This window comes from Salmo salar, chromosome 01 (assembly GCF_965601325.2).
Source record: "Salmo salar chromosome 01, fSalSal1, whole genome shotgun sequence".
In the NCBI taxonomy this organism is placed as follows: Eukaryota; Metazoa; Chordata; class Actinopteri; order Salmoniformes; family Salmonidae; genus Salmo; species Salmo salar.
The window spans coordinates 82,630,625-82,644,083 of record NC_138291.1 but is presented as its reverse complement, the minus strand read 5'-3'; the positions used below and the strand labels follow the sequence as shown (position 1 = coordinate 82,644,083).

The 13,459-nt window shown below is 42.6% G+C and overlaps 1 protein-coding gene across 1 annotated transcript; it reads left to right on the top strand.

Annotated features, from left to right (window-relative positions):
• Positions 1-69: 69 nt before the first annotated feature.
• Positions 70-13,435, top strand: LOC106613500 (uncharacterized). The gene is made up of 5 exons (XM_014215800.3): positions 70-436; positions 823-932; positions 10,121-10,216; positions 10,533-10,700; positions 10,856-13,435. The coding sequence occupies exons 1-5, from the start codon at positions 364-366 to the stop codon at positions 11,015-11,017; spliced, it is 609 nt and encodes a 202-aa protein (XP_014071275.1). The 5' UTR covers positions 70-363; the 3' UTR covers positions 11,018-13,435.
• The last annotated feature ends 24 nt before the right edge of the window (positions 13,436-13,459 follow it).

Below are 13,459 nucleotides of genomic sequence, written 5' to 3'. Positions count from 1 at the left end.
TCCAGTTCTATTTTTTCACCTAAACAGACGTGAAAGGTCTGTATCTTAGCCAAATAAGTAAATGGACCATTGAAGGGCGGGTACACGTGATGCTAGGCCCCTTCTCTCCAACTAGTGCGTTCCAAATTCGGACAGACAGTAGGTGATACACTCCTGCAGCATAACTGGATTTAACAGTGTGGGGCTCTGTCCTCGAATGAAGGGGAAGATAATATCGATTTTCTTTTTCAATTGGTTTAATCTTCGCGGTTTGGACAGTAGAAGCCTAATGAAGCGAATGAAAGCCAACGTTTTTATTTAGAACTGTCTACGTAGCAGAACCTGGTTTACAAGGCTACTTATACTGACTTACTTTAGTTTAAGATGTCTTCGTCTGCAACTACAACTATTCGACCTACACTGACAGCGGATCAGATAACGTTCATCGTGGCCTCGGGTGAGTGGTGGCAGTCACATAACCTAAGCAGGCTGCTAAAATATAAACATATCATACAGCATTCAGGCTACATAAACCTTTTGCTTTTATACAGGACTGCCAAACTGTTGGTTGTTTAGGCTATGTATATTTTGCATGTGTTAGGCCGATACGTAAGATCAGTGATATTATCAAGAGCAGTGTGCGGTTAACTTTTTCCTTCATCTTGTTCAACTGTTACCATGCACCTGCAAAAAAAGATTGCTCAAATGTGCGAGTGATTTTTGAATTTGTATAAATAAATATGTAAAAGCAATCGTGCATAACCTATATGTTTACTTTAATGTCACATATGTTTTATAAAGTCTCTTCATGCCTGTCTTCTTGTTGTCTTCTTTTCTCTGTAGTGTCCTGCCTGGCGTTCTTCGTAGTGATTCTCCTGCTCCTGGTGGTCCTGTACAGGAAATACCTTCTCTGCCGCAGTGTGTGGAGCTACCAGGCCACCCAACACTATACAGTAAGACTATACATAGCTCAGTTGTTAGGGCATGTCACTTGCAACGCCAGAATAGTGGGTTTGATTCCTGGGACCACCCATACCAAAGCTTTATGCATGCATGACTGTAAATTGCTTTGGATTAAAACAAAATGTAATATATTATAATTATATAATATGTTATGAATGTGTTATAAACAGGGAAAACATGTTATAAATGCCTAATGTATATTAAGACCATCTCTGATAGGAGTGTGGTACTCGAGGCTAGGGAAACATCCATAAATCATTCAATCTAATCAAAATCCAATTTTATTAATCACATGCTTTGTAAACAACAGGTGTAGATGAACAGTGAAATGCTTACTTACGGCCCTTCCCAACAATGTATAGAGAAAGAAAATAGAGAAATAATATAATTTTATAACACATAATAATAAAAGTAATAAATGCACAATGAGTAACGATAACTTGGCTATCTATATACACAGGGTACCAGTATCGAGTCGATGTGCAGGGGTACGAGGTAATTGGTGTGCTGTTCAGGGTCCTGTCGTTTCCAGACTTGATCAGTACCGCTTGCTGTGCCGTAGCAGAGAGAACAGTCTATGACTTGGGTGGCTGGAGTCTTTGACAATTTTTAGGGCCTTCCTCTGACACCACCGGTTATAAAGGTCCTGGATGGCAGGGAGCTCAGCTCCAGTGATGTACTGGGTTGTACACACTACCCTCTGTAGTGCCTTGCAGTCGGATGCCAAGCAGTTGCCAGTTGATCATCTGCTTTGTCTTGCTGACGTTGAGGGAATGGTTGTTGTTCTGGAACAACACTGCCAGGTCTCTGACCTTCTCCCTATAGGCTGTCTCATAGTCATTGGTGATTAGGCCTACCACTGTTGTCGACAAACTTCATGATGGTGTTGGAGTCATGCAGGCCACAGAGTTGTGGGTGAACAGTGAGTACAGGAGGGGACTAAGCACGCACCCCTGAGGGTCCCCCGTGTTGAGGCTCAGCGTGGCGGACGTGTTGTTGCCTAGCCTCACCACCTGGGGACGGCTCGTCAGGAAGTCCAGGGTCCAGTTGTAGAGAGAGGTGTTCAGTCCCAGGGTCCTTAGCTTAGTGATGAGCTTGGAGGGCACTATGGTGTTGAACGCTGAGCTGTAGTCAATGAACAGCATTCTCACATACACTATATATAAGAAAGTGTCTGGACACCGCTTCAAATTAGTGGATTCAGCTATTTCAGCCACACCCGTTGCTCACAGGTGTATACAATTGAGCACACAGCCATGCAATCTCCATAATCAAACATTAGTAGTACAATGGCCTTACTGAGTGACTTTCAATGTGGCACTGTCATAGGATGCCACATTTCCAACAAGTCAGTTTGTGAAACCTCTGCCCTGCTGGAGCTGCCCCGGTCAACTGTAAGTGCTGTTATTATGAAGGTGAAATGTCTAGGAGCAACAACGGCTCAGCCGCAAAGTGGTAGGCCACACAAGCTCACAGAACGGTACCGACAAGTACTGAAGTGCGTAGCTCATAAAAAGAATCTGTCCTCGGTTGCAATGCTCACTACCGAGTTCCAAACTGCCTCTGGAATCAATGTCAGCACAATAACTGTTTATTGGGAGCTTCATGAAATGGGTTTCCATGGCCAAGCAGCCGCACACAAGCTTAAGATCACCATGCGTAATGCCAAGCGTCGGCTGGAGTGGTATAAAGCTTGCCGCCATTGGACTCTGGAGTGATGAATCACGCTTCACCATCTAGCAGTCCGATGGACGAATCTGGGTTGGTGGATGCCAGGAGAACGCTACCTGCCCGAATGTAAAGTGCCAACAGTAAAATTTGGTGGTGGAGGGATAATGGTCTGGGGCTGTTTTTCATGGTTCCGGCTAGACCCCTTAGTTCCAGTGAAGGGAAATCTTAACGCTACAGCATACAATGACATTCTAGATGATTCTGTGCTTCCAACTTTGTGGCAACAGTTTCGGGAAGGCCCTTTCCTGTTTCAGCATAACAATGCTCCCGTGCACAAAGTGAGGTCCATACAGAAATGGTTTGCCAAGATCGGTGTGGAAGAACTTCACTGGCCTGCACAGAGCCCTGACCTCAACCCATCGAACACCTTTGGGATGAATTGGAACACTGACTGCGAGTCAGGCCTAAATGCCCAAAATCAGTGCCCTACCTCACCAATGCTCTTGTGCCTGAATGGAAGCAAGTCCCTGCAGCAATGTTCCAACATCTAGTGGAAAGCCTTCTCAGAAGAGTGGAGGCTGTTATAGCAGCAAAGGGGGGACCAATTCCATATTAATGCCCATGATTTTGGAACGAGATGTTCGACAAGCAGATGTCCACATGATTTTGGTCATGTAGTGCAGGTGTTCCTCTTGTATAAATGGGAAAGGGCAGTGTGGGGTGCAATAGAGAATGCGTAATCTGTGGATCTGTTGGGGCGGTATGCAAACTGGAGTGGGTCCAGGGTGTCTGGGATGATGGTGTTGATGTGAGCCATGACCAGCCTTTCAAAGCATTTCATGGCATCAGATGTTAGTGTTACTAAATGATAGTCATTTAGTCAGGTTACCGTGGCGTTCTTGGGCACAGGAACTATGGTGGTCTGCTTGAAACATGTAGGTATTACAGACTGGGTCAGGGAGAGGTTGAAAATGTCACAGAAGACACTTGCCACTCTCAAGCAAGGTTCTGTGTTGCTGCTTCGAAGCGAGCATAGAAGGCATTTAGTCTGGTAGACTTGTGTCACTGGGCAGCTCGCGGCTGTGTTTCCCTTTATAATCCGCAATAGTTTGCAAGCCCTGCTACATCCGATGAGCATCAGAGCCGGTGTAGTAGGATTTGATGTTAGTCCTGTATTGACGCTTTGCCTATTTGATGATTTGTCGGAGTGCGTAGTGGATTTCTTATGAGCTTCCGGCTCCTTGAAAGCGGCCGCGCAAGCCTTAGCTCAGTGTGGATGTTGCCTGTAATCCATGGCTTCTGGTTGGGATATGTACATACGGTCACTGTGGGGACAATGTCATCGATGCAGTTATTAATGAAACCGGTGACTATCGGATGAATCCCGAAAAATAATCCAGTCTGCACCAGTGAAACAGTCCTGTATTTTAGCATCCGCGTCATCGGACCACTTCCGTATTGAGTGCGTCACTGGTACTTCCTGTTTAAGTTTTGATTGTAAGCAGGGATAAGGAGGCTAAAGTTATGGTCAGATTTGCCAAATGGAGGGTGAGGGAGATCTTTGTAAGCGTTTCTGTTTGTGGACTAAAGGTGATCGATCTAGGGTTGACATGCTCGTAGAAATTAGGTACGAAGGATATCATTTTTCCTGCGTTAAAATCAATGGCCACTAGGTGTGTCGCCTCTGGATGAGCATTTTCTTGTTTTATTATGTCCATATGCTGCTCGTTGAGTGAGGTCTTAGTGCCCTCATCAGTTTGTGGTGGTTAATAGACAGCTATGAAAAACATAGATGGTCTACAGTAGTATGGTAAATAGTATGGTCTACAGCTTATCATGAGGTATTCTAACTCAGGCGAGCAGAACCTCGAGACTTCCTTAATATTAGAGATCGCACACCAGCTGTCGTTAACAAAGAGACACACACGTAGGGAACAGGGTGTCATTTGGGACACCGAACTCAAGTCTTTTTGTTCACCTGACCTAGAATTCCTCACAATCAAATGCCGACCGTATTATCTCCCAAGAGAATTCTCGTCGGTTATTGTCACAGCCGTGTATATCCGCCCACAAGCCGATGCCACGACGGCCCTCAAGAAACTTCACTGGACTCTATGCAAACTGGAAACCATATATCCTGAGGCTGCATTTATTGTAGCTGGGGATTTTAACAAAGCAAATTTGAGAACAAGGCTACCTAAATTCTATCAGCATATTGATTGTAGCACTCGCGCTGGCAAAACACTGGACCACTGCTACTCTAACTTCCGTGATGGCTCTCCCCCGCCCTCCTTTCGCCAAATCTGACCATGACGCCATTTTGCTCCTCCCTTCCTATAGGCAGAAACTCAAACAGGATGTACCCGTGACAAGGACTATTCAATGCTGGTCTGACCAATCGGAATCCACGCTTCAAGATTGTTTTGATCACACAGACTGGGACATGATCCGGGTAGCCTCAGAAAATAATATTGATTTATACTCTGATACCCACTGTGACTATTCAAACCTACCCAAACCAAAAACCGTGGATAGATGGCGGCATTCGCGCAAAACTGAAAGCGCGAACCACCGCATTTAACCATGGAAAAGTGACTGGGAATATGTCAGAATACAAACAGTGTAGTTATTCCCTCTGGCAAGGAAATCAACAGTGAAGAGGCGACTCCGGGATGCTGGCCTTCTAGGCAGAGTTTCTCTGTCCATTGTCTGTGTTCTTTTGCCCATCTTAATCTTTTATTTTTATTGGCAAGTCTAAGATATGGCTTTTTCTTTGCAACTCTGCGTAGAAGGCTAGTATCCCAGAGTCGCCTCTTCACTGTTGACGTTGAGACTGGTGTTTTGCGGGTACTATTTAATGAAGCTGCCAGTTGAGGACTTGTGAGGCGGAAGTTTCTCCAACTACACACTCTAATGTACTTGTCCTCTTGTTCATTTGTGCGCTGGGGCCTCCCACTCCTCTTTCTATTCTGGTTACAGCCAGTTTGCGCTGTTCTGTGAAGGGAGTAGTACACAGCGTTGTACGAGATCTTCAGTTTCTTGGCAATTTCTCTCATGGAATAGCCGTCATTTCTCAGAACAAGAATAGACTGATGAGTTTCAGAAGAAAGTCCTTTGTTTCTGAACATTTTGAGCCAGTAATCGAACCCACAAATACTGATGCTCCAGATACTCAACTAGTCTAAAGAAGGCCAGTTTTATTGCTTCTTTAATCAGAACAACAGTTTTCAGCTGTGCTAACATAATTGCAAAAGGGTTTTCTGATGATCAATTAGCCTTTTAAAATGATAAACTTGGATTAGTTAACACAACGTGCCATTGGAACACAGGAGTGATGGTTGCTGATGTCACGTCCTGACCAGTAATAGGGGTTATTTGTTATTATAGTTTGGTCAGGACGTGGCAGGGGGTGTTTGTTTCATGTGGTTTGGGATATATATTTAGGTAGAGGGGTGTTTGGTTTATGCGATCCGGGGTTTGTTAGTCTATGTTCTATGTTAGTATATTTTCTATGTTCTATCTAGTCTTTTGTATTTCTATGTGTAGTTAATTGGGGTTGGACCTTCAATTGGAGGCAGCTGGTTATTGTTGCCTCTGATTGAGGGTCCTATAATTAGGAGTTTGTTTTTCATGTTTTTTTTGTGGGAGATTGTTCTTGTTTAGCTGTTTGCCTGACGAGACTGTCCAGTTCGTTTTGTTTTGTATATGTGTTTTTCCTTCTTCACAAATAAAAAGAAGATGAGTATATATTTTCCCGCTGCGTCTTGGTCTACACCCTACGACACCCGTGACAGCTGATAATGGACCTCTGTACGCCTATGTAGATATTCCATAAAAAAATCAGCTGTTTCCAGCTACAATAGTAATTTACAACATTAACAATGTCTACACCGTATTTCTGATCAATTTGATGTTATTTTAATGGGCAAAAAAACAAGGAAATTTCGAAGTGGCCCCAAACTTTTGAACGATAGTGTATATACTGTATTTTATACCATCTATTGCATCTTGCCTATGCCGCTCGGTCATTGCTCATCCATATATTTATACGTATATATTCTTATTTGCGGGTACTGGTCCCTTTACTTAGATTTGTGTTTATTAGGTAGTTGTTGTGTAATTGTTAGATTACGTGTTAGATATTGCTGCACTGTCGGAACTAGAAGCACAAGATATTTCGCTACACTCGCAATAACATCTGCTAACCATGCGTATGTAACAAATCAAATTTGATTTGATTTGACCATGTAACTGGTCTGGTGGTATTATGAGACCATCGTCTAATCTAAGGCAATGGGGGGCCAATCTTATCAACAAAGGGATCTAATGTATGGCTGTTTTAAAATGTTTACGTGAATAAGATTTCCCTGTATCTCTTACGATACAGACCTGAGAGAGCAAGCAGTGACAGCTCAGTAAATTAAAGGTTAAGATCAATACCCCCTGCTTTTTGTATCCATATTTTTCTCCCCTATCGAGAATGCACCACAGCTAAACTCTCCTTTGACCTTTTTGCTGGTTGTATCAACAAAATTGTTATTATTCTGTTACTATACAATAATTTGCTATTCAGCCATAGTCTACTCATCTGAGATAAGCTTTCATTCCTGTTTTTCCTTTGCATCACATGCTAGTCAGTTACATTGAAGGCCATACTCCAGCCCCATTTGCCTCCCACTGCCTTCCTTCCATTAATTTCAATATTTTACATTGAAAACATCAACACTGTTTCCTTGTTGAACCAGTATCAGTTGATTATGAGAAATTCTGCTGTGTTATTATGTACACAATGATGTCTCATGTTAAAATACCTACACTGTAATCAGTAGTAGAAAGGTATCTGTGAGACCGCAACAGGGATAAAGAATGAATAAGAAATAAAGAAGGGATAAAGAAAGAGACTTTTGGATAAAACTTTAGAATTTGGCACAGGGCATTTTCCATTGTATAGTAGATCACTTTTATGTTGCATAACATGCATCAGACAAGGATCAATACTGCTTTTTAATTTAGTGGAGTATATTATTTGGCTTGAAGAATTTAATCATAGCTCTATAGCCAAGCCTGTTCAACCTCTCTTTCGTATCGTCTGAGATCCTAAAAGATTGAAAAGCTGCCGCGGTCATCCCCCTCTTCAAAGGGGGAGACACTCTAGACCCAAACTGCTACAGATGTCACGCCCTGACCAGGTGAACTCGGGTATATTGGGTCAGGGTGTGTCATGTTAGGTATTTTTCATTGGTTTGTGTTTGGTTTAAGTTTTAGCCTTGTGTAGGCTCTAGGTGGGTTTATTTCTATGTTGGGTTCTGTCGATTCCCAATCAGAGACAGCTGTCACTAATTGTCTCTGATTGGGATCACATTTAAGTTGCTGTTTTCCCCACGCTGTTTGTGGGGTGTTGTCTCTTTGTTTGAGCACGTAACGTATCTGCATTTTTCTTGATTTTGTGTACATGTTTAATTCCAGTGTGTTGAATAAACATGTGTTCGCTCCCAGCTGCGTTTTGGTCCGCTTCCTCGTCACCAGGCGATGCACGTTACAACAGACCTATATCTATCCTACCCTGCCCTTCTAAGGTCTTCGAAAGCCAAGTTAATAAACAGATCACAGACCATTTCGAATCCCACCGTACCTTCTCCGCTATGCAATCTGGTTTCTGAGCTGGTCATGGGTGCACCTCAGCCACGCTCAAGGTCCTAAAGGATATCATAACCACCATCGATAAAAGACAATACTGTGCAGCTGTATTCATCGACCTGGCCAAGGCTTTCGACTCTGTCAATCACCACATTCTTATCGGCAGACTCAACAGCCTTGGTTTCTCAAATGACTGCCTCGCCTGCTTCACCAACTACTTCTCAGACAGAGTTCAGTGTGTCAAATCGGAGGGCCTGTTGTCCAGACCTCTGGCAGTCTCTATGGGGGTGCCACAGGGTTCAATTCTCGGGCCGACTCTTTTCTCTGTATACATCAATGATGTCGCTTTTGCTGCTGGTGATTCTCTGATCCACCTCTACGCAGACGACTCCATTCTGTATACTTCTGGCCCTTCTTTGGACACTGTGTTAACTAACCTCCAGACGAGCTTCAATGCCAACAACTCTCCTTCTGTGGCCTCCAACTGCTCTTAAATGCAAGTAAAACTAAATGCATGCTCTTCAACCGATCGCTGCCCACACCTGCCCCCCATCCAGCATCACTACTCTGGACGGTTCTGACTTAGAATATGTGGACAACTACAAATACCTAGGTGTGTGATTAGACTGTAAACTCTCCTTCCAGACTCACATTAAGCATCTCCAATCCAAAATTAAATCTAGAATCTTCTTCCTATTTCGCAACAAAGCCTCCTTCACTCATGCTGCCAAACATACCCTTGTAAAACTGACTATTCTACCGATCCTTGACTTTGCGATGTCATTTACAAAATAGCCTCCAACACTCTACTCAGCAAATTGGATGCAGTCTATCACAGTGCCATCCGTTTTGTCACCAAAGCCCCATATACTACCCACCACTGCGACCTGTATGCTCTCGTTGGCTGGCCCTCGCTTCATATTAGTCGCCAAATCCACTGGCTCCAGGTCATCTATAAGTCTTTGCTAGGTAAAGCCCTGCCTTATCTCAGCTCACTGGTCACCATAGCAGCACCCACCCGTAGCACACGCTCCAGCAGGTATATTTCACTGGTCACCCCAAAGCCAATTCCTCCTTCGGCCGCCTTTCCTTCCAGTTCTCTGCTGCCAATGACTGGAACGAACTGCAATAATCACTGAAGCTGGAACCTCATATATCCCTCACTAGCTTTAAGCATCAGCTGTCAGAGCAGCTCACAGGTCACTGCACCTGTACATAGCCCATCTGTAAATAGCCCATCAAACTACCTCATCCCCATACTGTTATTTATTTTATTTATTTTGCTCCTTTGCACCCCAGTATCTCTACTTGCACACTCATCTTCTGCACATTTATCACTCCAGTGTTTAATTGCTATATTGTAATTATTTAGCCACTATGGCCTATTCATTGCCTTACCTCCCTTATCCTACCTCGTTTGCACATACTGTATATAGACTTTTTCTATTGTATTATTGACTGTATGTTTGTTATTCCATGTTTAACTCGGTGTTGTTGTTTGTGTCACACTGCTTTGCTTCATTTTGGTCAAGTTGCAGTTGCAAATGAGAACTTGTTCTCAACTGGCCTACCTGGTTAATTTTTTTAATAAAAATTCCCCCAGCCTACCTGGTTAAATAAAGGTGAAATAAAAAAATGTAATAAAAAAAGTTGCTCAATCATCACCTAGTAAACTTAACTTGAGGTTAATTGGACATTTGCATTGAACTGTTCATGTCTTTGTTTTTGCTGCAGCCTTACTATTTGTAAAGATAGAATAGAACAGCATAACTTTATTTTACACAGACAAAACTTAGGTAAAATGTAGGACAATTCTCCACTGTAGTGTAGACAGACTAACCAGTCTTGCCTATCTTCTCTCCCTACCCAGGACGCTCCACCCCAGTACAACATCAGACAGTCTTTGGTAGGGTATCCCTATGATGAACAGACTGTTGCCATGACCCACGGAAATGTGGGGTCCCAGGTGAAAAAAAGCCTCTGTATTTACATAGTATTACCCACAGAGATATTATACATTCATTCATTTTTCCCAATTATAATCTCTATCGAAAAACCATCTGAGCTGCTTTCACAGTGTTATTGATGCCCAGCACCATTTGATTTCAGTTGTCCTTATACTGAGGAGAAAATATTAACTTTGATGTAGCTCATCACTGTAATTTACACAGGCAGCCCAATTTGGATCTTTTTCCACTTTTTGGCCTTTTGACCAATCAGATCAACTATTGAAAAATAGAAAAAGTGATATAATATAAACATGTTTGCATGTGTGTCTGCAGCTTCCAGGAAGGCTGTTTATCATCGGTAAGCCGAGCAGCTACCACCTGGGTGGGCCCCTGCCCCGCCTGCCATCCTATGAGAGCGTCCGTAAGAAGGACCGCCAGAGACAGATCCACTCCATGATAGCCGACCGCTTTGGTCTCAGCCCCACACAGTTTGAAACGGCGGTAAGTCACTCCTATGTTCTGGTCCAATTAATCACTGTATAAATTAGTTGACTAAGAACACATTCTCATTTACATCAATGGAAGGATGTTGATGTATTCATACAGAACATTTATTACAGTAAATGTTTCCTCATAAAATGTCTCTGTACCTACAGCCTCCTCCGACGTACGAGGAGACTGTTCGCCAGTCCATGGTCATTTCCTCTGAAGACCTACAGTCTGTGGAGACATTTCCCTCAGACCTCCCTCTCTCCCCCTCTAGCCTTGAACACACAGTGACAATAGAGGCAGCCCCCTCACCTTACTGGCCTATTTAGAAGCCCATTCGGGAATCCCGCTCTGTCTAGATCAGGGGCTCCTTGAGGACCGGAGCATGACTGGTTTTCAACTTAGCATTTTAACCAGACTCACTTTCACACCATTGGCAAGAGGAAAGAAGAAACATCAACAAAGAAAGAGACATTGTCATGATAATGCCTGACTCAGTTTCACCCTGTCTGTGATCCTGAGACCACTCTCGGCTCTGACTGTCATCAGTTGGTGTAGCGAGTGGTTTTAACATGACTGTACACTGTAAATGGCTTGATATCCTGCCACTGGCAATGATATCATTTATAAGTTACATAAGGGGTGTCAAACATGCGACCTGCTGGTTGGATCCGGCCCGTAAGTCCATTCAATCCAGCCCACTGGTTGTTTGAGTAAAAATAAATATCTGGGGAAAAACTTTCAATTCACATTGAAATGACTAAAACAAAATCTAAACTGTGTAGAAATTATAATGGACATACTTTTATAGTCTCTTCACTCTGTCCAGCTTGTGAAAGCTTGACAGTCAGGGAGCATCAAAAATGCAAAAAGTTATTGATAGAGGACTATTTTTTGCACATTATGATGGTGAGGAAATTTTAAATGCGCCACACTGGACCTCGGTGAAGACCGAATGCAGCCCCTGGTGCAAAATGAGTTTTACACCCCTGAGATAATCAAATAAGCCTACATTTCAAACTCTAGAGATGCTCCAGTGTGTGGAAAGATGACATCCGCACCTCAGCAGCAGACATCTGATGCTTCATCACAACGTTCAAAGTCGTAGACAACCACAAAACAATGACATTGTCTCGGGTTGAACGTGTTAATGAAAAATCTAAATCCCCTTGTTACAAAAGAACACTGAGCTATGAATACTTAGCTACCTAACATGTACTGATATCTTTGAGTGTAGGGCCAGACCAGAGAGCTGTTGTGGTTGAATGCATCACAAATTATTAACACTACTGAGACAATGTATGTGTACCAAATGGCACCCTAATTGTCAAAAGTAGTGCACTACATAGGGAATAGTGTGCCATTTGGGATGCAGTATGTGTTCACTCAGGGACGGTTAAACAGGTCAAACTAACTATGCAGAAAAACTCACCATGACCCTGACGTTTTAGCTTCTGGGCTAAACTGGAATGGGGTTTCTCAATGCGTTTTTAGACTGAGATACGTAACTATGCAAAACATTCATATTATGTCCGACCCAAATCAAAAAAATAAGTAAAAGTGAACTACGCACTTAAAATACCTATGCACTTAAATGAAATAGCTGAACTATGCACTTAAATAAAAAATATTTGTATTAACTTGAGCTATATCAATCTGACGAGGATTAATATAAACCTTAGTGTCAAGATATCAAAAGAGAATAAACTCCTGTTCATCTGTTTTTCTCTACCAGGTACAAATATGTCCATAACCTAGATAGTGAGTCAATCAGTGGAGGGAGTAGCGACCTCATTTTGACCTCTCCCTCTTTGCAGAGTTATTCCCCCCCTCCAACTCTCATGTACTGCACATTATCCTCCCTTATCAACTCTCATAACACATACTATATTTTTGCACATGATGTATCTCAACTACAGCACTCATCAGTTATTAGAGAGGGCCTCCATCATACATGTTTTGACAAGCTGTCGTTTCATGGTGAAGGCACCAAGGGTATTCTGAATGTACTCCACACTCCCCTGCATACCACTATGAGAGGAGTTTTAATACCATTCATGCTATCTGTAACTCATACAAAAACAAAAACACACAAAAAACATGGCACCTTACTTAAACTCCGATTAAAGAATGATCTGTAAAATGTTTGGGGAATATTACACAGATCCTGCCATGGGTGTCTATTTGGAGTTTCTTGTTTTTCTCTAAAATGTGTCAATCCTGGTGATTGTGAATGGGTTTACACAAAATTCCCCAGATACAAATTTGAGTTAATGGTTACAGGTCAACACCCAACGTCTCTTGAACCGGTGTTATCAACACAAAATTATGTGAAAGAGGTAGTTGGCTTTAAGAGACCACATGGGGCTGAGAGTAAATTATTAAGGAGAGTTCTTTAGAGTACAGTCTGATGCTAATAACTGTGATATATTACTTCCCTCTGCTTTGTAGTATTTTTTTTGTTTCACATTATCCCTCTATGGCCTGTTTAGAGAAATCAGAGGGGAAACTTCTGATGTGTTAAGCCTTGAAACACCCTGTGGTTAGTTCAGGAACTATAGACCACACACACATTTGATAAAGGGGTGGTTTCATGTTTTCCTTATACAGAGTTTTTTCCCCAGATACAAAACTATTTCCAAAACTGAAATACTTTTGGATACACATGAAATTGTTCCATTGACTAAGCTTACAATGCCCATAACAGACTGCTGATGTCATGATTATATATTTAAGCAATAAGGCACGAAGGGGTGTGGTATATTGGCCAT